The sequence below is a fragment of the Patella vulgata genome, chromosome 3, assembly GCF_932274485.2.
Source record: "Patella vulgata chromosome 3, xgPatVulg1.2, whole genome shotgun sequence".
Taxonomy (NCBI): Eukaryota; Metazoa; Mollusca; class Gastropoda; family Patellidae; genus Patella; species Patella vulgata.
The window spans coordinates 42920887-42948090 of NC_065881.2; the positions used below are offsets into that span (position 1 = coordinate 42920887).

Below are 27204 nucleotides of genomic sequence, written 5' to 3' on the forward strand. Positions count from 1 at the left end.
GCCTATTGATTTTCAGCGATTTCCGATAATTACTGCCAGAGTTATGGCCCTTGATCACTTAAAATCTTGTGGACGCTCTAGAGGCTAAAGTTAATATCCGATTGACTTTAGATTTATACACAATGTTTAAGGTCATGAGACAAAGAAGTCTATTCATTTTCAGCGATTTTTGATAATTACTGCCAGAGTTATGGCTCTTGATCACTTCAAAAAATTGATACACAGTGTTTAAGGTCATGAGACGAAGAAGCCTATTGATTTTCAGCGATTTCCGATAATTACTGCCAGAGTTGACTTCAGATTGATACACAGAGTTTAAGAGCTTGAGACGAACAAGTATATTGATTTTCAATGAATTTTTATGACTTGAACAGCTAAATCCATGATATTAAAAGTTTTGTATACTAAACGTTAGCATGGGGCAGAACTTTATAAAAACCAAACAAATTCTAATCGTTTTCTGATAATTACTTCATGAGTTGTTACTCTTAATCAGATTTTAGTGTATTATAAATGTTTCATTACCGAAAGAAGTAAAAATATGCGACAATACTTGTTGACTGCCCGGACGATTTAGCTGATGTGGGCGTATGTTTCGTTGCCTGGCAACCTATCTTTACGTATTTTTGAAACAGGCTTCAAAGTGTGTTGGTTCTGTTATGCAAGATCATTTTAGACGTTCCCAAGTAAGAGTTTGGTGCTAACACCCCCTAAATATAAATTTTAAATGTTCCTATTATTAATTAGAATAGGTTTCGCTTTAGTTTTTATATTGTACGTTGACATTTTATTGCTTTGAATCTTCCTAGTGCAAAAATGGTAAATTTCACCTTTTGACCTCCAGGGTTACTAAGAATAAAGGTGAATTTAGCAAGTTTACATTTTTATTGAAAGTGTGATTATGTATACTTTCGATCATTTTCAGCTTCTTTTCATAATACAAGAATGACTGCGCATTCACTTTCAGTGCAATAAATGACCCCATTTGACCTTTGACCCCGAATATCTCGAAAACGCCCCAACGGCGGACTGATTACCACTCGGCATCGTATTCTACGCAAAATTTTACTCTAGAAAAGTTGGGTCTGGTTTTGTGCCCATTTACCTCATTAATTCAGTGAGCACCTATGTTGAGATCGACTGCATTTATTTTGCGACCGACTATTTTTTTCGCGGGGTGGGGGGGGGGGGTCACACAGTATTTGAAACCCAATTGGTAAGTTTAACGCCTTTTTTTTTTTAGCAGAATTGCATGGGTTGATGTTCCTTTAAAATTAAGGTGTGTTCCATCTTTCTTAGAAAAAAGATAGCTTTTAATTTCCCCCTTTGAAAAGAATGAGAGTTCATTACACTGATATGGTTATCTTTGCACACTTTTTGTAGTATCTCATTAATCATTTTTATGGCAGTGTTTTGAGTTGAATCTGGTCTTGGCAGCAGTTCTATAGTATGAATCTGATGTAGGCATTTGGGTACTTTTCCATAATAAGTTGGCTAAGTATGCATGGTGGCTGATTGGTATCATGTCGGGATGTCGTGGTGTCGCCCTTCATAAGGCGACAACCCGACATCATGACATTTTAACCCGACACTACGACAACCCGACATCACAACATTTTAACCCGACAATACAACATTTTCACCCGACACCACGACATTAAAAATGTCATAATGTCCAGTAAAAATGTTGTATTGTCGGGTTAAAATGGCGTGATGTCGGGTTGTCGTGGTGTCGGGTTATCGGCCATATTCATCTCACTGCTATGGTTATGTTCCCCGGGATTTTAAAGCGCGGTTTCTCCATGCTGGTAGTTCAGGACAAAGGGCCTGGCAAAGAACAGTGTCTAGTATTGTAGATAGGACAAAAAAAAACAAACTCCTGTGTACACATTGGCGTGCACATAAAAGAATCTTCACAGTTGAAATTCAATGAAGAAATGCCACGGTCCATTGGAAATTTCCGTCATATCACTCCTTCAATAGTCCGATTGGTTCGGAAAATGAAATGGGGTTTAATGTTGCACTGTTCCGATCCGTGGGTCTCAGTGGCTAAGTGAGTAAGACGCTGGCTCGCTAGCCTAGATGTCACGGGTTCGCCCCCGGTGTTGGCGAAGAAAGTTCATCAATATTTTCCGGCGTGATTTTCCCTTGTCAGGGGTGCAGTCGGGCTCAGTCGGAGCATAATGAAATGGAGTTTAACGTCCTACTGTTTTGCTCTGACTGGGCTAATGAAGACGGGCTTACACCATTCAGTGTGTTATGAGGGGCATTCTGCTCGGACAGTTTCGCTACGGCCGACTCTTATTTCAAATTCCAATTATTATTATTATTTATATTATTACAGCATATTTATAGTGTGCCCTTTCATATAACATGTTCAGGGGCACTTTACAAAGTGACAATGTAATCATAAATAAACAACAAGATTTAACAACAACTGTATACAGAGTCAGTTAAAAGCCTGATTAAATAAATGTGTTTTAAGTTGTTTTTTAAAAGAATATAGAGATGTACAACATATTAAACTAAATGGTAGATTATCTTTTACGTGCACGCCAATGTATACACGTGACCTCGGTTTTTCGTACCATTCGAACGACTGGAGAGCTGTAGGCCCTCCTTTATAGGATATCTATGGGCGTTACTGTTTAATAAAGGGAGATAACGACAAAGAAGTTTTACTGGAAAAGTTGAATTGTTTCCCTTTAACTATATTTAAGATAAGATAAGATATAGAGGATATTTGTCGTTTTAGAGTGAATAACATATTTTATTTCATCGAGAAGCAAGAAAACTTATATTTTCACGAATGCGTAGCATTCGTTAATACGCATTCGTGAAAATATAAATGTTTTCTTGCTTAGAGATGAAATAAAAGATGTTATTCACGACAAAACGACAAATGTTCTATTTATTTTATGATTTTACAATCATTTTAGGTAAAAACAACATGGACTACTTTAGCCAGTGGAATAACACTTTTATTTCACTGATAAAACGCGGTATTCCACTACTGATCATAAAATAAAAAGAATTATATAAAAACTATTGACCTATCAACCTACCTAAAGAGGCGTGCATTTGTGACATTTTTATTCAACAGTTGAAGGCGACAAAACAAAGCGCAAACACACGATGTATGTTACCTGATATGAATTATTTATGTCCGACATTAGAAAAAATTCTAAATCATGCAAATGGGTTGTTTTGCGGGCGTCCGGATTTCGGTCTGGAAAAGCAAAGCTATATATAAACAAATAAAGAGTAATGTCCCTTTACCTATGGAGTTGACAACTAAGTTTTGTAATCAGTTATTTTTTGCATTTCAACAATTAAATAACATAGCAAAAAGTTTTATTACATTTCCTCATCGTCCGCTCTCATAATTTTAACACAGCAATTGTTAATTTAACAAAATAGAAGCGAACCACTTGCAGGAAGGTCAAGTTTGTGTCAAGGCCGAAGGTTAAGGGTCGTATTCTTATTTTCCAATAGTCACGAAAATGAAAAATGAAACAAATATTCTTATTTTTAAGAAATAATGTTCTTTTTAATGCGCAACTAAATAAAGGTAAATCAAATCTTTATAATGAAACGGTATTTACACAAAGTTTTAATTGTTTTATTCCATCCTCACGTGACCTACATGGGAGCAACATTATTCATAAACATTTGCCTGATTTGGGTCGAATAGTTTTCAACTTGTCATTGTACTTGTAGGGCGATGTCTACACGGTTTTTAGCCGCAGAATCCGTTCCATATGTGATGATTTTAACGCCGAAATGACAAAGAATCTTTGTACCAAATCATCGAATAGATAGATCAGGTGTGAAGAATTATTAAAGATAAAATGAAGCCCGAACGAGGTAGGTTTACATTTCATGAGACTGTATAAAACCACTGCTGCTCACGCAAACAAGGTGATTGATTGCCTGTTGCAGACGCACAGCATAAAGTCTAAAGCACAGCTGTGTTACTTGCACCACTTCCACTGTCTTTTTATATTATTGTTAAAATTTAATTTAATTTTTTTTTAATGGCTGTACACACCATAGATTAAATTGGAAAAGATATTCTGACACTTGTTTATATAACTACAAACAACCCTACAGTAGTTTAACGTTTGGTATCTTGACAGTAAACAGCTGATGACTGAATCATATCTCCTCATACTCATACAATATATTTTGGGCATTTCTTATCAAAATATACAACCAACATAAGAGCTATACCGCATGTATAGAGAAACAAAAAGAAAAATTGTCTTTTAAGATATTTTTATTTTAGTCATGACTGTCATGAGTCATGATGTAATCAAGAGAAGTTCTTTGTTGTCTATTTAAAGACGTATGACCATGATGACTGATAGGTGTGGTTAGCAATTAATTCTTCAGCTTGTAGTTTACTAAGGATCCACCTTATAATTTAGCTTATTTGAAATAAAAAGATACCTTCTCTGCATAATTCTACAGGAAGTCGGTTAATACCAGTATAAGACCATCCACAACCTAAAGTAGCCTACTTTTATTAAACATAACATTTTGCTTAAAAACTTATTGACCTATTTTTTCAAACGTAAAGGTGCTAATTTTCTATTCTTTGGCACCTAGAAAATAGACACAAATGGGTCGCAATGCATATATTAATGTAATATGAATGAATGTAAACTGATTTACATTCAATCGTTTCTGTTTTTACTGTAATTGCTGATCAATTATGTTTGGCGAAATACGTGAAGAGTCCAAATTGAATGGCAGTCGCTGGTGTCTGGTTATTCCAGTCCACACCGGTAGTATTCTACTGTGGGATATGTTTAGCCTCGCTCATCGAGAAGCTTCAGTACAAATGGCGCTCGAAAGCATTCTGGCATGCGATTCGTGTGCCAATTTTGTCTTAAATATTGGATATCAGAAGCCCATCTTTTCACAGTAAGATAACAACATCATTGTTGAGTTAAATTGACCAATAAGTCATGTTTGCAATGTCGAAGCCCGTTGATGATATTGAGTTAAAGACTTGCCTCCTTTAAAATCTCTGAACTTTAATTGAAAAGTTCTTTGCAAACTACATCATTGTGGAAGTTGAATCTCATAAAGGAATATCAGTCCAAAAATGGTTAAAGTCAGTGTTTACAAAGATATGATGAATTGAAAAATTTGCAACATTCGGCATCTTCTACAGACGATATAAACAGAATATGGTCAAAACGGAAACTAATATGGATCAAATTAACCTTAGTCAAAACGACCAAAAATGTGATCATAATTTATCTTCATATATATTCACTGGATTCGTATTAAACATTTCTTAATATATGATATTTAATCATTTGTTTTGATTGCCTTGTGTTTCTTTTGACCAATCTATAATCATCTTGACTAAGAGTTATTTTCATTTATTCTGTAAACTTTGTAAACAATCTGGTGCTATCTTTTAAGTTCTGTTTAACTATTTTGATGGGCCTCTTTTTGATCTGATTTAATCCATGCCGAAAGACTTTCCACCTTTGTTGTTTTGATTTCTTCATTAAATGTTTAATAATTGGAATGTAAATTTAGCTGTGGAAGTTTGATATTTTCCGAAAAATGAAAATGTCACACAGAGGCTTTAAGTCTAAAATTAGACATTTAAAGTTTACACTTGTTTCTATTTGATTTAGCCCTGAAATCTTTGTGTCTTACTCTTAGATAATAACTGGTTTTTTTTATTCATACATGTCTGCCCATTCTTCATGAAAACTCTTATTGTGATTAATCTATAGTTTGTGGTTGTTTGCTATAAGAAACCAGAAAAAAACTTTGTAATAATCCATTTTTTACAAGACATATATAAATGGTACTATTTATTTTGTATTTAAATATATTTGATGCAGTATTTAATGATGAAATTCTACAACATTATGGAAAGGAGTTCATTAGGCGAATGAGTTTTATGATAAGCATTTTCTTCTTGGATAACATTTATAAGCAATTTAATTTGTCAGAACATGAGGTAGAATGTTCATTCGAGGAATGTCATGATTCACTTAACAGTTTTCTACATGATGAAGTGTTCACAGTGTATTGTGTTGCTGAGATGAAATATTATTTTAACACAGTGTTATACAATATAACTCAAGGTTTTAGTTGAATAAAATCAATATTATTATTTCCAATCCCAGTAATAAGTTCAATTATTTTATGTGCACATTGTTTTGCTGTCATATTGTAGTTTGCATTGCTTACCAGTTGTCCACTGTTAAACATGGCTGCATTTGTCTATGTTTTAAAAAATTTTGTGTATTTTTTACATAATCAGTAAAATGAAGAATCCTTACATTATTGATTAGATTAAATTATTGATGTTATTTCACAAAACAAATCTGGCAACTGTTGCATAAAAGCCTATAAAAGCATTGTAGTCAGTTGATGTAACTGTTCTCTGGGATCCTTGTGGTTTCACAGCTGTGAGGGAAGACTTATATGGACAAATGTCATTGTCCCAGAGGTTTATAGGGAATTTTTTCACAAAATGTAAATAATTTATTATATGATGATGACATTGATGAGTTTTCAAGTTTTTCATTGGTTTTAAATCCGATTATGAATATATAGTCCATTTACTATTAAAGGTTAAAAGTTCATGTACCACCAGAGGCTTTTAAAATAGTAAATTATGTTTGGTTAAAACATGAAGCATGGGTATAGTTGTTTATTTGTTGTTCAACAAGAAATAAGGAGACATAAAATATTTTCGTTGAGTTGTGTACAGGTATGTCAGCCCTATTGTGAAATGTGTTTGCATTTGTGCATTTTGTAGAACTCTTATATCAAGTATGTTCAATATTGTTAGAAGTTTACAAAATCACTAACCTCATTCCTTAAAAACAAATAGTGAATGCTGTTATTTAATTGTAAGTTTAAAATTGGTATGAAAACAAGTTTGATTTAAAGAATATCTATGGATTGTTGCAAGGCCATTGAAACAGTTTCTTGGAAAAATTAGCAAATTTATGATCCTTTTATTTTGATATAAATATTGCTCCTCCTACTGTAGTCCCAAATTTATTTTAAAACTACAATAATAAGATGTCACAGTTGAACTGACAGTTTTTATCTAAACCTTTTTAATGGAGGGATTCTATTGATTTTCTAGCCCATATACCAGTGACCCTTAATGGTTTATTTGTGTTACCGGTAATAGTTTCAATGTCTACTCAGTAGATTTTAAAAAAAGATAATATAGGATTGTTGCCTGCTAATTCTACATATTCGGATTTGTTCTAATAAAGATGATCTGACCAATGGTTTTCATTGCTTGGGTAATGGGCTTGATTTGTAAGAATATTTCATGCGTTGAGCTTATTCAGAATCAAAATTAAATTAGCTGTAAGAGTATCTTAAAAAAGAAAATCTATGCAGATATGGTGGTACAAGATTTGTACAGGGATATTTAATTGGGTAGATTTAAACATTTGCAAAGTGGTTGAAAAAGTTGAAGCATTCCTATTAAATAAATGTTTTTTGGTGATCCATGATAGCTTGCCAAACTCCATTGAACAATATTTTATCTGTGATATTCTACTAACAGACGTACCACCATAATATGAATCTGCAGTTGGTTACACACCTATTGATCTGGATTAAAGTCATGTGAGAGTCAGGGATCTGCCATTTTCGACATTAAATTCATAGTTAACTGAAAAATATAATTTTCGTACATATATTTTACTGTCTACTATCTTGGCTTTTATCAGAACCAATGGTGCAGATGTTCATTATAAAAATTTCTTGACTGAGTCTATCTGTTTGTCACACCTTTTGGATCACAATACCTATGCTACTATCTGAGGTAGAATGTTCAAACTTGTGTGCAAACTGATTGACATCTTTTGATAAATAGTTGAATTTGAAGATTGAGTCGTTGGTAAGAGTAGAATATTATCACACAATCTTCTGAATTTTGATTATTCGTATAAAATAGTCTTGATAATCCAGGCCTGCCAATCAACCAGAGAATGTTCAGTAGACTCATTTAAACTGATTTCAAACCAAGGGCCTGTAAACTATTGTGCATTTAACTTAAAATGGTTGTATATGTGGTACTGGGTTGTAGTGTACGATTGTAGAATATTTTTATTGTATATGATAATACAACATGACCATTGATGATTTAAGGGGCAAACTAATGTAAGGCTTGTTATATGAATATGATGACATAATTATCGATATATTTGTAGATATCATTTTTATTGTGGAGTAGCCTATCATAAACTGTCCAGCCACAAAACTCAAAAAATTATGTCAACGAAGACATCAGTCTTCTTTGTATTGACACAAACAACAGAGTGTGACAACCAGAGTTTGACACAAGTTTGAGAAGACAGTCCACTGAGGGTTTGAAAAAAATACATGGTTACTTTTTAGTACAACCTCAGTTGTTTCGTGCAATTCTTTCTGTTGTGTTTATTTACCTGCAGTGCCTATTTACTGTTGAGTTTCTCAAGTTTTAACATAGGCAAATGAATATCAGCAATGTAAAGACTTCTAACTTAAAGGAGCTAAATCGCTAACATTTGGGACCTAGAAATTGACACAAGTGGGTCGGAACTCATGTAATACTGTAATATGAATGTATATAAACTGATATACATTCAATGGTTTCCGTTTTTACTCTAATTTCAAATCAGTTATGTTCCGCGATATAAGCCAGCAGGCTCAATCGAATGCAAATTTCTAGCGCCTGGTTATTCCAGTCTACATACGCCGTTTGGTTTGGTGCAATATGTCTAGCCTTGTTCCTCGAGTCTCTTGCTAGAACTGGGGCTGAAACGCTTTATGGTACACGATTCGTGTACCAATGGTAAAATGTTTATTTTGTCTTAAATATTGGATATCAGAAGCCCATCTTTTTCCGGTAAGATCACAGCATCAATGTGGATTTAAATTGACAAATAATTTGTGTTTTCAATGTTGAAGATTTTGGATGATATTGAGTTAGAGACTTAGCTACTTTAAATTATCTATACTTAAAAAATAAAATCATTGGATTTTACCGACACGTAATAAAAAAGTGCATAACTTACATAAATGGATGATAATAAATCCTGTTTGAGAGATACACTTTAATCTTACGATTCTGAAGTAAACAACATCAGATAACAACAATAACACAAAAGAATGACAATTTCGCGATCTGATAACACACCATAGAAAAATTTAATGGAAATGTTGATACCTGAACACCAAGACCTTGCCATTGCATTGATTCAAGAGCGCATAAGTACCTGAGCCACTGAAATGGATTGAAACTGCAGCACTTTTATAAATTTAAGAGATGAACTTCAATCTTGCAATTCTGAATGAAGCTACACCGAAAACAAGCCATTGCATACATGTTAGTACCAGAACCACTCGAAGCAGCATTGCAACAAGACAGAAGGATTCAACAAGCAGCCATTTAAAAGCTTAGGATTGTCTCATTTCATGCGGCAGCACTGCATTGCAGCTTGAAATGAACACCTAAGTTTCTGACTTTTGATTTTTATGTGCCTAACCTTTCACTGTAAAGTAAAGTTCTTATGACCTTGTTGGCATCTTGGGTTGTTGATTTTGTGTCATTGAGCTTTCCACATCACTAATCAAAGGCATCAACTCGACCCAATTCAACAACGAAAGTGGATTAGCCCCATTGAAATGAAATTTTTAATTAGATGATTTCTAAATGCTAACTATAATTCAGTAACTGTCAATAGTCTCAGATTATCATTCAGTAATCTATTTATAGCAGATCTCCAACAAAACGGAAGTACTAGTAGACAATTTGATTTATGCTGGACTCTTGTAACTTTGAGTGTACATTAGAACAAGATAAATTGATCTGTTGGCTATTTGTGTTATTGCAATAGAATAAAAGGGTAGGATAAAGTTTAATATGTCTTGTTCTGTAAATCATTGAAAAGACATCAGTCCTAATCACAAGTGGAGTCGAGGTGGCTCAGCGGGTAAGGTGAGATCAGAAAAGAAGTACATTACACCCCATTTCATTTCATTTCCTACTCATTATATTCATTATATTAATATGTATTATACATTTAAAATAAATTAGTTTTGTGGGAGGATTTAATGCAAAATATAAGTAAATACAATTGTTATTGGAGCAAATTCCGATTTTCGGTGTTTTAAAGTAATTTATTAATAATGCAAAATATTACATGGGAAGATCTTAAGTGCGAATTCCAATATTTTGAAAGTGAATTCAGGTGTTTATATGTTTTCAAAGTGAATTTTTGGTGTTTTCAGTAATTCATTATTAATATTAATGCAAAATATATGTAAATAGGAAGTGCTTGCGGACAAATTCTGCTCTTTTGAAAGTGAATTTTTTTTAATAATTCATTATTATATTAATGCAAAATATAAATAGGTAGGCCTTGTGGGCAAATTCTGACATTTGAAAGTGAATTCCGGTGTTTATAAGTGAATTCCAGTGTTTATAAGTGAATTCCGGTGATTAGTCTAGCAGTCTTATGTGTGAAGCCAATTCTTGGCAGTGGCTTCCGAAGCCCCACTCATTTTAATTGTCATTTCTTTGATACATTAGAAATCTTCATTAAAAAACAATTTCGTCTGCTTTTTATCATGTGTTACTGTTTTTGTTCAATCGGACACATGTGGGTATTAATGAATATGCTTGATTAACTAGACACACGCGATATAAACAATAATATTTTACGGGAATTCTTACTTTGATTTCTCATTTTACAATTGTTTACATGCATTTTTTTTTTATATACTATTCAAAAAAAGTAGGGGATATTTGATTTTGGGGGCATAATACTAAAATATGCAAATGACTACGAAAAAAGTCACTATAGAACCTAACAGAAGAAACATTTCCAGTTACATGTGACGCCCAAACGCACCAATAGCTACCGCATGGAATGCAGGTGATGCTTGGGATCATCATGGGGGTCCAACCCAAGATTTGCACGACTCTGACTTTGAATGTTACAGTCATTGTGGCATTGAATTCCAGGGTGGAAACATCAGTTTAATTGTTTTAGTGACCAGAAAACAAATTTTGATATGCGTCGGCTTACCCAAAATGAAAGGTTACGTGCCCTTGGCATGGTACACATCGGCACAACACAGGCGGTTGTGGCGCGGACGATGAATGTTTCTCAGTCTGTCATAAGCAGGCTATGGTCCAGATACCGTGATACACAATCTGTACAGGACAGACCACGCTCAGGTCGACCAAGGGCGACAACTCAAGCCCAGGATCGATTTATCCGTACCTTGGCCTTGAGAAATCGTGTCATCACAGCAAATCAGATCAGCGCTCGTCTTCAAACAGACACTGGTGTGAGAGTGAGTGGCCAGACGATTCGGAATCGACTGCATAGGGGTCACCTTCGCGCCCGACGTCCTCGCGTGATCCCTTGTTTGAGAGATCATCACATTCAGGCAAGACGTCGTTGGTGTAGGGATCGTCAACACTGGGATAATCGACGCTGGAGCAATGTGATGTTTTCAGATGAGTCAAGGTTCACTGTTGATTTTTTGGACAGACGTAGGAGGGTGTGGCGTCGTCGAAACGAGCGCTTCCAAGACGTTAACGTCATCAGACATGATCGATTTGGGGGTGGTTCTGTTATGGTGTGGGGAGGCATCACTGTTGCTGGAAGAACGGCTTTACATGTTGTTGCAGGGCGTGTTACAGGCCAGTACTACCGGGACAACATCTTGGCAGTCCATGTTGTGCCGTTCGCACGACGTCATGGCCGCCGTTTCATCTTCCAGGATGACAACGCAAGATGTCACAGGGCCAGGATCGTTACAGGTTACCTCCAACAACAGAACATCACCACATTACCTTGGCCAGCACTGAGTCCCGACCTCTCCCCCATCGAGCATGTCTGGGACATGCTTGGACAGAGGTTACGTCAACGTCAACAACGTCCTGCCAATGTCCAAGAACTTGCTGCTGCGTTGCAACAGGAATGGGACAATCTGGACCAAAATGACCTTAGACGTCTCATTAGGAGTATGCCACGTCGGATCAATGCTTGTTTGGCAAACAGAGGAGGATTTACCCGTTACTGACTTGGTTGTGATGCTGTGGTAACTTTGCTGTTTGACCCCGGGTATCATTTTACCCTTATAATGGTCAGTCTGTGCCTTACTTAGTCTAACGATCATTTGGAATAAATCGATGAATGTGAACTTCATTTCATTTTGTCATTTGTTTCTTCGTCAGTTTCATTAGGTGACTTTAATAACACTTAAAAATCAAATATCCCCTACTTTTTTTGAATAGTATATTTTATTTACAATACATGGGGGATACACTGGATTTATTTTTTTTCAAATTGAATACTGATATTAATGACATATCTCGCAACATGAGTGTCCCTGTATTATATAGTATAATGAATTGTGTCTGAGTAGTTCAAGAAGAAAATGTCACAAGGAGAATTCAGTTTTGTTTATAAAATTTCATTTGACATTATACACGTTGAAAGTGTTGAGAAAGCCTTCTAGTTTTCAAAATGTGGATAAATCTTCATGTCAATATAGGCTATCCAAAATGACAGGCATATTAACGATTTTGCAGTTAGTGCGAATGAAAAACGTTAGATTTTAATTTTTGATTAGCAACGGACAAAATATGTATCGCAAATTGCGCTGCGATACTGGTTGTCGGCAGCCCTGTATATCTGACACAAATCCATTTTATTATAATTTTAAAAAAAAGATTTAAATCAATTTTAACAATTATAATAAGAACTAGAACTTCACGGGAGTACTGAAGGCTTTCACGACACCAAAACTTTACGATGAGCAGCTGTAGCATTCTTGACAATTTGTAATTGTTAACAACAGAGTTTCTAAATTCGACGGTTTTGAACTGCTTTCTGTTCAACAATGTTGCCGGCTATTGAAAAAAGTAACGATCTAAGAAATCAATTGAAAATTACCAGAATTATAGCCGATTTTTAATTTTCATGCACGTTAAAGATTTACATTACTTCCGGTCTGCGCACATCATTCGCAGTACTTATAACTGCTAACTGTTTCATGAGGAAAAATCAGTATTCAAAACTCGCTCGCTTCTTACAGTTTCTGGTATCTACTCGAAATGTAAAAAGAACAGTTTTGCGAAAGGTACGAAAAGCAGTATAAATTTATTATTGTCTGTAGCATTCTGGACAACATTTGTTTTTCATTATTAACTAAGAAAAGCGTTTTGTTTATAAATAGCTGCAGCAGAGCGCCTTTTAATCACTGGTATTAAGTGATGACATCATGTAGACCAAAATCCTCTGGCATTAATTCTGGGACGAATTGCTATTTACTAAATTGACTTATTTTCACTCTAGAAGCATCATTCACATAATATTTTGGTTAACAGTAAAACACTCATAGTTCAAATATTGTCACTGTGAAAAAAATAAGCTCGATATATTATGCTTTATAGTATACGTTGGCAATACGTACACTGATATGGCTCGATTTGGTGATGACTGTCATATAAGAAGTCTTTCACAATGAAATACGCTGTTTTTAATTCTCGATTCCTTTTTTCTCCTACTCCTGATATTTTGAACTGTTGTACAATGGTTTCATACATAAGACTACCGATTATACTCTCTGTATCTCTGTAGATGAAGTTCCTAAAAAATATTAGGTTGACTTTATGAGATTACTCTGAAAACTTGATCGACGACAAGTATTGACAAATATTTTTAAATAAGGCAAAATTAAAGAAGTTGAAAAGCTGACTTCATCTTCATCTTCTGTAGAATATATACTTTTTCCAAAGCGCAATGAAAAAAAAAAAAAATAATAATAATTTGAACAAAAACAGTATATAAAAACTAATCCTCTTAGTAATAACAATAGTCTTTCACCTAATAGTCTTACTAAACTTTAATCTTAATCTCAAGGTAACAAGTGACAAACCAAACAATGGCCTTCATGTATCTCATCATTTTATGGTTACTTAATATAAAAAGTCATGCAGAATAATTTACCAGTTATTGAATATATTATGGACAAACTATTTGGATTGATTAAGTATTTTATAAAATTATTTAAAAGAAATTAACTATACTTTCGATTCATTTTTATACGCCCACATAGAAATGTGGACGTATATTGCCGTCGCCCCTGTCCGTTCGTCTGGAGGGGCTGAATGGTTAGCATGCGCGCGCTGTATCATAAAGTCTGTCATTGAGTCGACTGGCATGGTTTCGAATCCGCGGTTGTACGTGGCAAGGAGTAGGGTCGCCTGTCCAACTTCGTGGGTTTTCTCCGGGGCCTCCAGTTTCCTCCCACTGCTAAAGACCCCTACGCGCAAGAGAATTATGTAAATAAAATTGAACCATATTTTAGTCCCGAAATGACCTAGTTTGTGTCGAGTGGACGTTAAACCCCATTTTTCTCTCTCTCTCTCTGTCCGTGCGTCTGTCGTCCACAATTTCTTGTGAACTCTCTAACTTCAAAAGTTATTATCCGATTGTTTTAAAATTGATATATGTGGTTTACATTAGTGAGATGAAGAAGTATATTTAATTTCAATAATTTCTGTTCATTACGTCTGAGTTATGGTCCTTGTTTCACGTTGTTGAACCTTGTGAACGCTATTATCATCCAATCTTTATGAAATCTATATGCATTAGTTAAATTAATGAAACGAAGAAACCTATCGAATTCAGCAATTTCCGTTTTTAACGTCTAGAGTTATGGCCCTTGTTTCACTTTATTGACCCCTGTGAAAGCTCTAACGCCAAAAGTTATCACCCGAACTTTGTGAAATTTATATGCATGATTTAAATTAGTGAAACTAAGAAGCCTATTGAATTTCAGCAATTTCCGTCAATTACTTCTAGAGTTATGGCCCTTGATTCACTTTGTTGCACCTTGGGAATGCTCAAACATCAAAAGTTATCTGTCGATCTGTATGAAATTTACATGCATCATATAAATTAGTAAAGACAAGAATCCTATTGAATTTCAGCTATTTCCGTTTACGCGTAAAAAATTTCTTAAAAAAAAAAAAAATCTAGGAGAATTGTCAAGTCCGACTATTGAAAGTTAGTCAGGGTCAGTGTTCACTATGGGGCTGTATTTTGTCAGCTTTAGCTGATTGGTGTTTATTCAAGCCGATTGGTAAAACAATGAATCGGCCACTATGGTATCGTAAATAACTAATCTACTTTTGGCTAAATTACGACGGGTTAGTTATTACTTGTTAATTAAGAAGACAATCAACTTGCTTGTTGGCTACTACAACAGTCATCTTAGTGAGAATCGGCCATATGTGGTTCATAATCCGAGTAATTAGCACATTTAACGGTGATTTTGATAATCCGGTTAAATAAACAAAACAAGCTTGCTTATTATTCATAATAGTAATAGGTTCAGTAAAATAAGCCACTTGGCCATTGAAGACGGTGCCGGCATGGTTTCCGAATTGTGCGTCTTCCACGCTCCGTCCAGATATTAAGATAATAACTGGATAATACATTGATGGATTCACTGACCAGTTGTTAGGTAAATTTAAATCTACTTTGAATATAATCCCCTGATAGAACATCGAATACACGGAGAGAGATACAGTGGATATTTTCACGACAGAATCTCCATTGCCGAATTCCAATGATACGCGACATATCGGTTGGAATTATGCCAATAAACCAGTTCCAAAAAGCGTTGACCGTTATTTTTTAATTTATACACTACTGACTGGCTTAATTTTTGTCCCCCGCCTTTCGAAGAAAGCAGGGGACTATTAAAATGGGTTCGTCCGTCTGTCTGTCTGTCTGTCCGTCACACTTTTTGGGACACAATAACTCTCTTCCTAATTGAGCTAGAATGTTCAAACTTGGTGTATGTGTTTATTAGGTCAATGCCTTGATGGAGTTCGAAGATGAGCATTTTCCGCTTAGGGTAAGCAGAGATAAGCAATTTGATTGGTTGATGCTTTGGGACACGATAACTCTCTTCCTAATTGGGCTAGAATGTTCAAACTTGGTGTATGTGTTGATTAGGTCAATGCCTTGATGAAGTTCGAAGATGAGCATTTTCCGCTTAGGGTAAGCAGAGATAAGCAATTTGATTGGTTGATGCTTTGGGACACGATAACTTTTAATTGAGCTAGAATGTTCAAACTTGGTGTATGTGTTTATTAGGTCAATGCCTTGATGGAGTTCGAAGATGAGCATTTTCCGCTTAGGGTAAGCAGAGATTAGCAATTTGATTGGTTGATACTTTGGGGCACGATAACTCTCTTCCTAATTGAGCTAGAATGTTCAAACTTGGTGTATGTGTTGATTAGGTCAATGCCTTGATGGAGTTCGAAGATGAGCATTTTCCGCTTAGGGTAAGCAGAGATAAGCAATTTGATTGGTTGATGCTTTGGGACACGATAACTTTATTTACACTGGTTACCTGTTAAATATCGAATTGATTTTAAGATTTTATTACTTACTTTTAAATGTTTAAATAATTTAGCTCCTGTTTACCTCTCAGATCTTTTAGAACTTTATACACCTGGCCGAACATTACGTACATCAGATAAACTACTTTTAAAGCCCAAAACTGTTCAACTAGTCTCCTATGGTCAGCGCTCTTTTAGTTATCAAGCACCTGTTTTATGGAATAATCTACCATTTAGTTTAAGATGTTGTACATCTCTGTATTCTTTTAAAAAACAACTTAAAACACATTTATTTAATCAGGCTTTTAACTGACTCTGTATACAATCGTTAACATGCCCATAATCTTGTTGTTTATGTGTGATTTACATTGTCACTTTGTAAAGTGCCCCTGAACATGTTATATGAAAGGGTGCACTATAAATATGCTGTAATAATAATAATAATAATAATTAAATGAGAATGATGCAACTTGGTGTATAGTTTCATTACATCAATACCTTGACTAATGTGATAATGAGCATTTTCTGCTCAGGGTAAGCAGAACGATAAGCAATTTGATTGGTTGAAACTTTGGAACACAATAACTTGCCTTCTAATTGAGGTAGAATGTTCAAACTTGGTGTAGGCATTCTTTAGGTGAATGCCTTGATGGAGTTAGAAGATGAGCATTTTCTGCTAGGGGTAAGCGGAGATAAGCAACTTAGTGTATAGTTTCCCTACCAAACCAGATACTTCAAAACCTTTACTGGATTTGATTGTGGACATTTTATGCTTAGACTAAGTATAGATAATCAGTTTGCTTGCTCTATACTTTTGAAAAAAATAAATGTGCAATTAAGCAATATGTGTCATCTATTTATTTTGGTATTTTGGCGGGGGACATCAGCCTCACTGTTGGCTTGTAAAAATATTATTGAAGGCTATATCATAGTCGTACAGAATTTATAGCAATTTCAATTATGGTTGTCACATGATCATTGTGCCGTTTGTCTATCATCGACAAATAAATAAAAACTTTTGAAAGTTATGTGATGGACAAAGGACTACAAATTGTGTTTTGGGATTTAGGCGGGGGACATCAGCCTCACTGTTGGCTTGTTGAACCCTGTGGTGAACGCTCTAATGCCGAAAGTTATCATCCAATCTTTGTGAAATTTATATGCATTATTTAAATTAGTGAAACCATGAATTATGGCCCTTGTTTCACTTTGTTATCATCCGAAATGTATGAAATTTATATGCATCATTTAAATTTGTGAAACAGAAGTCTATTGAATTTCAGCAATTTCCGTCAATAATTTATAGAGTTATGGCCCTTGTTTTACTTTGTGAACCTTATGAACGTTTGAATGATAAAACTGATCATTCGTTCTGTATAAAATTTATACCGGTATACATTATTTAAATTAGTAAAAACGAAAAAGCCTGTCAAATTTCAACAATTTCTGTAGACTACTTCCAAAGTTGAGGCCCTTGTTTCAGTTTGTAGAAACTTGTGAACCCTCAAATGACAAAAATTATAATCCGATCTGTATGGAACTGTCTTGTAAAGGCCCCCAGTTACCTACAAAGGAATAATTATGTGATAACCCACGTCGACCGCTCAAAGGATTTAGCTGCTGTGGGCGTATGTTTCGTTGCCTGGCAACCTATCTTTGAAGTCATCATTGCCCGTCACTTAAAATTTGCTTTATGTTATAATTTATAGGGGATCACGTGGGTAAGGCGCTGGCTCGCTAGCCTGGAGGTCGGGTGTTCGATCCCTGCATTGGCCGAGAAAGTTCATCTCGATTTTCTGGCGTGATTTCCCCTTGTCAGTGATGCAGAACGGAGGGCCTGACAAGGACAGCTGCCTAGTCGTTCGGATGAGACGAAAAACCGAGGTCCTGTGTACACATTGGCGTGCACGTAAAAGATCTCTTGGCAGTTGGAATTCGATATAAGAGTAGGCCGTAGCGCCGCTGCCCGGGCAAAATTTCCCTCATAGCACACTGTATGGCGTATGCCCGTCTTCGATAAGCCCAGGTTAGGTGCAGAAGAGTAGGACGTTAAACCCCATTTCATTTCATTTCTCATTTATAATTTATAGAAATAACAATTCATACACAAATATCTATTATAATGAATCAAGGTTTAGTTTGATTTTGTAGGCGCGTCATGGCAGAAAAATAAGGTTGTCTTTTTAATTTATATGAAAAATGTCTTTTTATTTATATAGTCTTAAAGTAATAGGTAATGAAATGGGGGTTTAACGTCCTACTGTTCTGCTCCTACTGGGATAATGAAGACGGGTATAACGCCATACAGTGTGCTATGAGGGAAATTTTTGTCTGGGCAGCGGCACTATGGCTTACTCTTATATCGAATTCCATCTGCCAAGGGATCTTTTACATGCATGGCAATGTATACACAGGACCTTGGTTTTACATCCCATCCGAATGACTAGACAGCTGTCCTTGTCAGGGCCTCTGTCCTGCACCACTGACAAGGGGAAACCACATAGGAGAATCCCGATGCAGGGATTGAACACGCGACCTCCAGTGTAGTGAGCCACCATGGCTCCCCTAATGGGTAATGGTAATTAATTACTTTCAATGTAATTGGTAATTAATTACATTGCTAAAAATGAGAAAGTAATTGCAATGATTACATTTAAAAAGTAATCGTAATGGTATGTGATTAATTACATTGGCAATGTAATGGCCCCAGCCCTGAAGCAGGCGACCCCTAACTGCTTGTCATGTATAAGTCGGGGATAAAAAAGAACCATGACACTTGACAGACATTGTGTAAAGTACGTTGTGTTAGCCCATTTGGTCACCCAACTCCCCTAAGTACCTGTACAAGTTAATTTTGTTGATTAAGAAGGTCCTTCTAATCACTAACAAGGACCAACAAAAACATTTTTTTGATCAATAGCGTCCAAATTATTTAAAAAATGACAGAGAGGGAAAGATATGCAAACACGTCATATCCAAAAATTAAATGATTTTTTTAAAAAATTGAAAAGATTAGGGATAATTGAAATTTGAACAAAAATAGTTTTACCACAGACAAATAACTTTTTTGTCAGTTTCACTTGCCCATATTTTTGTCAATTTTTTATGAAATCTTTTAAAAAAATTGTTACAGAATTTATTGTTACCTAGCTAGGGATGGGTTGATTATTTTCTTGATTAAATTTTATATAAATATATACTTTTTTTTGTCATGTTTTATCACTATTAGATGAAGAAAATATATGTTTAGGTTATTAATTCTGTAATATATCTGTTTTATTTTAATGAATTTTTTTGTGAATGTCATGTAGCCAGGGGGCTTAGACATATAAGTAATTATAAAAAGTCAAACAGTACATTTTGGGGGACCACACCTTAATGAAACATGTCATCTTTTCGATATTTTATGCTTAAAACTTCTTGATACTTGTTTAGTCACATGGTTTTAAATTCATACTTCAATTTTAATTTTAGTAATTAAACAGCTGGCTTATAATATCTTTAGGCTATTTTTTTTTCATGCTTAATTCTTAAAGTGGCATTAGGTAAGATTAGATAAAGAGCTGACAGTTCTTGCTATAATAGTTAACCAGTGGCTGCCAGGCAGGATACACCGACATTTTGCAAGTGATGGATAGAGAACAAGCTAAACAAAAAGCGATTTTTCGTACAATCAGGGGCCATAATTCAGGAAGTTACGAACCGATATGCGCAAATATCGAAAGGAACCAAGATCATTGGGTTATAAACTTACTTTTCAAGTTTCATCAAAATCAGAAATTTGAATTCAACCCTCCTTAGGGTGTAACGGTGGTATACTAAAACGTTTTTGTTTTAAATCGGATAAAAATTATGACCTCTATAGGATCCATGAGCTAATAACGCAATTTTGCATACAATCAGGGGCCATAATTCAATCCGATATGCGCGAATATCCAAAGGAACCGAGATCTTGGGGTCATAAACTTATATTTCAAGTTTCAACAAAATTGGATTTTGAGTTTTTAAGGGGATGATTAGGATCGATCGAGTTTCATAATACAGATGAAGCATATCTAAAACACGTCTCGTATTTGGAGATTTACTTTTGGTACGACAAGGAGGTTTTTGTCATTTGATCGCAGAGTTCGAGAGTGTTGTGGTTTGACAAGTAGATCGGATATGTAATCTAGAGTGGTGCCATTTATTGATTTAAATGTTAATAATAATATTTTATAGTTAATTCGAGATTTAATTGGAAGCCAGTGAAGTTCGCCCAATACTGGAATAATATGATCTCTTTTCCTGGTGCCTTTGATCAACCGTGCTGCAGCATTCTGAACATGTTGAAGCTTTTGTAGGTGGCAGTCTTTGACGCCATAAAGGACAGCGTTGTGGTAATCGAGTTTAGACATGACTAGGGATTGAACGAGTAGCTTCAGGTTATCGGTAGAGAGGTACTGTTTAATTTTACCCAGTTGATGTATTTTAAAGAATGCGGATGATGTTGCAGCCCATATATGATGTTGGAAAGACATGTTTTTATCTAGGATAACTCCAATGTTCTTGACTTTAGGTGATGGTGTGATAGTTTGGCCTGCAATGGAAAGAGTGCAGTACCTGATCTGCTGGAGTTTTTGCTTTGTTCCTGTAAACATAAATTCAGTTTTGTCTGGGTTTATTTTCAGGAAGTGAAATGTCATCCAGGTATGAATTTCATCAAGACAGTTTTCGATATTGATCAATGTTGAGTCATGTGTGGCAGGCTCGAAACTAATATACAGTTGAGTATTGTTAGCAAAAAGGTGGATCATAAGTCCATATTTTAATGCTATTTTGTTCAGTGGTTTTGTAAAGATGATGGAGAGAACAGGACCCAGGACAGAGCCTTGAGGAACCTCACAAAGAAGTGTTCTGTTCTCCGAGTATTCACCATTTATGAGTACTTTTTGTTTTCTGTCAGTTAAGTACGACTTAAACCAATAAACCAATTAAAAGCACATTCCCTTAAACCAATTTCTTCCCAAAGTGTGTCCAGCAAATCTGTAGTATGTTAAGTTTCAAAAGTGGCCGATAAGTCCAACAACACTAGCAAAACAGCTTTTTGTTTGTCAATCTCTTCATATGCATCATTGACAATTTTAATGATGGCTGTTTCTGGGGTACGGGACAATACGTCCCCTGCCAACTCATTTCCGGAAAATTCGTCCCCAAGGACTATTCATCCCCGAACAATTCGTCCCCGAGGTCTATTTGTCCCCGAGGACTATTCATCCCTGGACAATTCATTCCCTAGGTCTATTCGTTCTACATGTTTTTGAAGGCCAAATGAAGGTAGAAATTAGTAGTCCCCCCCCCTTCCTGTCTGAAGACTACTTTTTACTGCCAATTCTGAAACCCCTCGGTGCAGGTGTGTGTGGGGGCGAGGGGTCATTCCAATCCTTTCAATTTTCAATCATAAATCAATTAAATTCATAGTGGGAAACCATTTAAACATATGATCCCTTTTATAGAACTGTATGGTGTTTGGCAAAAGCATTCCACTGGGAGTTTAAGTCACAAAAAATGGGGGAATGAGTGGCCGAATGGTTAGTTAGCGCGCTGTAACATAAGGTCTGTCATTGAGTCAACTGGTGTTGTTTTGATTCTCCGGTTGTACATGACAAAGAGTAGGGTCACCTGTCCAACCTCATGGGTGTTCTCCAGGTCCTCCGGTTTCCTCCCACTGCTAATTAAAGACCCATATGTTGGTCCTGAAATGACCTAGTTTGTGTCGAGTTGATGTTAAACCCCATTTCTCTCTCTCCCTCTTACAAAAAGTGGTGAAGCCACTAGAATGGAACAATAATATGCAGATGCTATTTCTAAAAGTTTTTTTCATAAAACAATAGAAGCCACAGTGGCTATGTGGTTAAGACGCTGGCCTGGAGGTCGGGTGTTCGATCCCTGCATTGGCTGAGAAAGTTCATCAGGATTTTCCGATGTGGTTTCCTCTTGTCAGTGGTGCAGAACGGAGGTCCTGACAAGGACAGCTGTCTAGTCCTTCGGATGAGACGAAAAACCGAGGTCCCATTTATAGATTGGAATGCACGTAAAAGATCCCCTGGCAGTTGGAATTCAATATAAGAGTAGGCGATAGTGCCGCTGCCCGGGCAAAATTTCTTTCATAGCACACTGTATGGCGTATGCCCGTCTTCATTAGCCCAGTATAGGAGCAGAACAGTAGGATGTTAAACCCCATTTCATTTCATAAAACAATAAGATAAAAAAAACTTCTTTCCTTAGGCTGACCTTAAAAATATCGACTAACTAAAACCACCCCCGACTTAAATTATTTTATTGCACTTTTCCGCGATCTTTTTATTTTATTTTGTGTGTCAACCTGAAATATATCACGAGAGTTATTTCCCTTTACTATGGCTATGGTTTGATTCATTATTGAAACTGGTTGATCAAGATGAAAGCGTCATAGGTGTCGCTTCTCAACAAAATGGTTGCAGACGAAAGCACGTCCATTCCCACGAAATGATTCTGCCTCTATGTCTGTGGGGCGTCGTTTTAAACATGACGATGATATTTTCAATATCCGTTTTCGAGAAAAATGAAGGCACAACCCGCACGATCGTTAAAAACGTGTTGAGGGAGTTTCAAACGTGAGTTTGTCGCAATTTGTGTGCGAGTCGTGCATCAAGAAAAATCCCGATGTCATTGATTTGTTTGCCAATAAAAGAAGACGAATGTTTGCACCCGGAAAATTATCAAGCTGTCAAATTAGCTCTTAAAAAAAAAAATCTGAAAAAACCCCGACCTACCGACCCTTCTCCTCGATTGTGGGTCGGGTTTGGTGAAACAAAGATATTTTTAAGGTCAGCCTTATAATGCAATTTATTTTTATTTTAAATATAAAATATTATTATTCGAAGTCTAAGATTGTCCAGTTTCATTAAACACACATTATAAAGTATCTACAATCCTATATTGAGAGCAATAGCACGAAGATAAGGGATAATGTCTCTGTTCTCATAGTACTGCACAATATTCAAAATCCTTCTTTGACAGTCACGGTATACTGCATGTTGCTGTGGAGGAGGATGTCCACCTGTTATCTGGGCAATCCGTACCTCATCAAGTCAGGATAATGGAACAACCATTATTGTTGTCCAGGGACAAACTGTCCTAGGCTGGGAACAAATTGTCTGGGGGCGAATTGTCCATAGATAGCTATTCCATTGTGGGGAAAAGGAAAACAAGGGAGGTAATTGTGTTATTATTTCTGGTGTGAAGATTTTTAAGTGTGAGAAAGATAGCCTATGATCGTATAATTAATAGTGAGTTGACAACCTATTGAGCAAAAGCCATAGAAATAATTATTTTTTGACTTTCTTAGAAAATATGAAATTGTAAATTTAATTATCATTGTTATCCAGTTTATACACAACAAATCTGAGTTGCTACTATTCACAATAAATGTTCTTGTATATCCAAATAGTAAAACAGAAAACCATGCATAGTTCAAAACTGAATTGAAATGTAAAAATATGGTTCTGTATGTTGTCACACACACATAGGTCAAAAATATATCCATTAGCAGAGCTCTCAACTGCTGCTACCAAGCGCAAGAGAGATTACTTATCAATCTGTAAAAATAATGCTCACAGATTATTTGCATTCACATACCAAACAAGATGTTTTGTCCCTGTATGATGTTCCATGAAGTATTGTAAGATTCCCCCTGTACCCATATCTGTGACCAAGTGCCAACAAAATGGGGAGGAATGTTGTAAATGATTTGTGTGACGTAACTGATGTTAAACAAGTCACTTATTATACAGCTACCAAACTATCAATACGTCGCTACAACAGCTCGTCTACTTGAATGTTTGGTGGTTCAACATAGTAAGTCAAGAAATATTACAAGATCTTAGATAAGTTTGCAGCAGACAATGGTTTTCTTATTTACAAAACTTTTGAGGTGCTATGTAAACACAAATTATTATCCACACATTAAAGTTTTGGTTTAAAAAAAGCTTGGGTAATTGTATGTGAACATAGTCCGAGATTATACTGCAAAAATCAAATCATATATAGATCTGTCAAGATGTTTCCAGCCAAGCTGCAATGAAATGAAAAAAAGGCAAGTCTTGACTTGGATGGATTGGTTCTGTTATATTTGTAGTTGATTTGTATATGCCCACATTGAAATGTGGTTGTATATTGTTGTCACCCTCGTCCAGCTCTAGAGGGTATTAATTGACGTAAAACTTAGACACATTGTTCATGGGCATGAGAAGAAGAATCCTATTGATTTTCAGCGAGTTATGGCACTTAATCACATAGAAAAATCTTGTGGAATCTCTAGAGACAAAGAAGCCTTTTGATTACCGATAATTACTGACAGATTTGTTGTCCTTGATAACAATTATGTAGATGCTCAAGATTATAAATTTATTTTTTGAGTGCCTTTATTTTAACACACTATGTTTATGTTAATGAAATGAAAAAGTCTATACCCTTTCAGAGTTATACCCTTGAGCACTTATAAAAATCTTGTGGAACCTCTAGCAGTTCAAGTTATTTTCCGATTGATTTGAAATAAATACACAGTATTAGGTAATAAAACCTATTAATTTTAAACTATTTCCAATGACCTAAACGGCTAAATTTGTCATCATTACCAGAACATGTTTTGTATAATAAACATTAGCATCTGGAAGAACTAGAAGCCAATCATATTTAATTATTTCTGATAATTACTTAATGTCTTGTCTCTTTTGATCACCTTTTAAGTGCCTTTTAAATGCTCCTGTTACCTACAAAACCATAAATACGTGACAGCCCTTGTGTACTGTTCAGTCAACTTAGCTGCTGTGGGCATATCTTTTTGGAGGGAAAGCATTCCCTGGCTGTTATTGTTATAAGATAAAGCCAGTGTTTGATATAATTATAATGATGGTGGTTAGCAGTGGTATCTTGGCATTATTACCTGTTATTTATCATGTGTTGTTACTAATTAACAGCTCATCTTTCTTATATAAATAACATTCACATCATATTATCATATGGGTTCACTTAGTGTATTATACTTCTGGGGCCATGGGGGTTTGATGGCCGATTAATTAGCATGTGCGCGCTGTATCATGAGGTCTGTCATTGAGTCAACTGGCATGGTTTCGATTCCCCGGTTGTACGTGACAAGGAGTAGGGTTACCTGTCCAACCTCGTGGGTTTTATCTGGGTCCTCTGGTTTCCTCCCATTGCTAAAGACCCCTACGCGCAAGTGAATTATTGAAATAAAATTGAACCATGTGTTAGTTCCAAAATGACCTAGTTTGTGTCAAGTGGGAGTTAAACCCCATCTCTCTCTCTCTCTCTCTCTCTCTCTCTGGAGCCATAAATGGGCCCCTTTTTATTTTGTTTTAATTAAATGTTAAATAATGTGTGTACATTTTGGCCATATATGTGTAAATAGATATTACCGAAAAATGCAGCCTTAAGGAAAGGTTTAAAACTTCAGAGAAAGTTTTACAGTTTCAATTCATTTAAAGAAGCATTTTGTAAGATTTAGATAAAGAGCTGGCAGTTCTTGCTATAGACCGGAGGCTCAGTGCAGGAGGGTGTCCATCAAATGGGCACAAAGCTAGACCCAATTTGTCTAGAGTAAAATTTGCGTAGAATACAATGCCGAGTGGTAATCAGTCCGCCGTTGGGGCGTTTTCGAGATATTCTGGGTCAAAGGTCAAATGAGGTCATTTGCATTGAAAATGAATGTGCAGCCATTCTTGTATCATGAAAACATAATGAAAATGATCGAAAGTAATCACTCTTTCAATAAAAATGTAAACTGGCTAAATTCACCTTTGTTCTTTGTGATCCCGGAGGTCAAAATGGTCAAATTTTCTGTTTTTGCACTAAAATTTAAAGCACTAAAATTTAAAATTTAAAGCACTAAAATTTAAAGCACTAAAATTTAAAGCACTAAAATGTTAGCATAAAATATAAAAACTAAAGATAAATTTTAAATGTTCCTTTTATTAATTATAACAGGTTTCGCATTAGTTTTTATACGCCCACATTGAAATATGGTCGTATATTGTCGTCGTCCCCGTCCGTCCGTCCACAATTGCTTGTGTACGCTCTAGTGGCTAAAGTTAATATCCAATTGACTTTAGATTTATACACAGTGTTTGAGGTCATGAGACGAAGAAGTCTATTCATTTTCAACAATTTCCGATAATTACTGCCAGAGTTATGGCCCTTGATCACTTTAAACAAAATTGTGGGCGCTCTAGAGGCTAAAGTTAATGTCTGATTGACTGTAAATTTATACACAGTGTTTAAGGTCGTGAGACGAAGAATCCCAGTGATAATTACTGCCAGAGTTATGGCCCTTGATCACTTTGAAATATCTTGTGGATGCTCTAGAGACCAAAGTTATCATCCGATTAACTTTAGATTGATAAACAGAGTTTCAGGTCTTGAGATATGTTTCATATACTAAACGTTAGCATGGGGCAGAACTAAAAGCCAAACAAATTACTTAAACATACATTATGCAAGAGCTAAATCTGCCTATTTCAGGTCTTTCTTTAGGCCCGAAATGTTATCTAAATTATTAATTAGACTTTAATTAAGCTATCCAGGCCATAATCAACTCTAGATGGCAGCACTAGCCTGCGATCTTTAGTGGATTGTAAGCCGATTTACTGCATAACTTTCCTTCTCGATTAAACGATTAAATGGATAATCAAGACTATGCTGTTTATCATACTGACTTTAGTAATGATGACCGAGGCTTATGG

General features: G+C 35.6%; 1 protein-coding gene across 1 annotated transcript in view; it reads left to right on the forward strand.

Annotated features, from left to right (window-relative positions):
- The first annotated feature begins 3480 nt into the window (after positions 1–3480).
- LOC126814886 (atos homolog protein A) overlaps positions 3481–27204 on the forward strand; it is an 80391-nt gene continuing 56667 nt past the window's right edge. The window contains exons 1-2 of the mRNA XM_050540325.2: positions 3481–3571; positions 3721–3867. Of these exons, the coding sequence (XP_050396282.1) occupies positions 3852–3867 (16 nt within the window). The 5' untranslated portion in view covers positions 3481–3571; positions 3721–3851. The remainder of the gene's footprint in view (positions 3572–3720; positions 3868–27204) is intronic.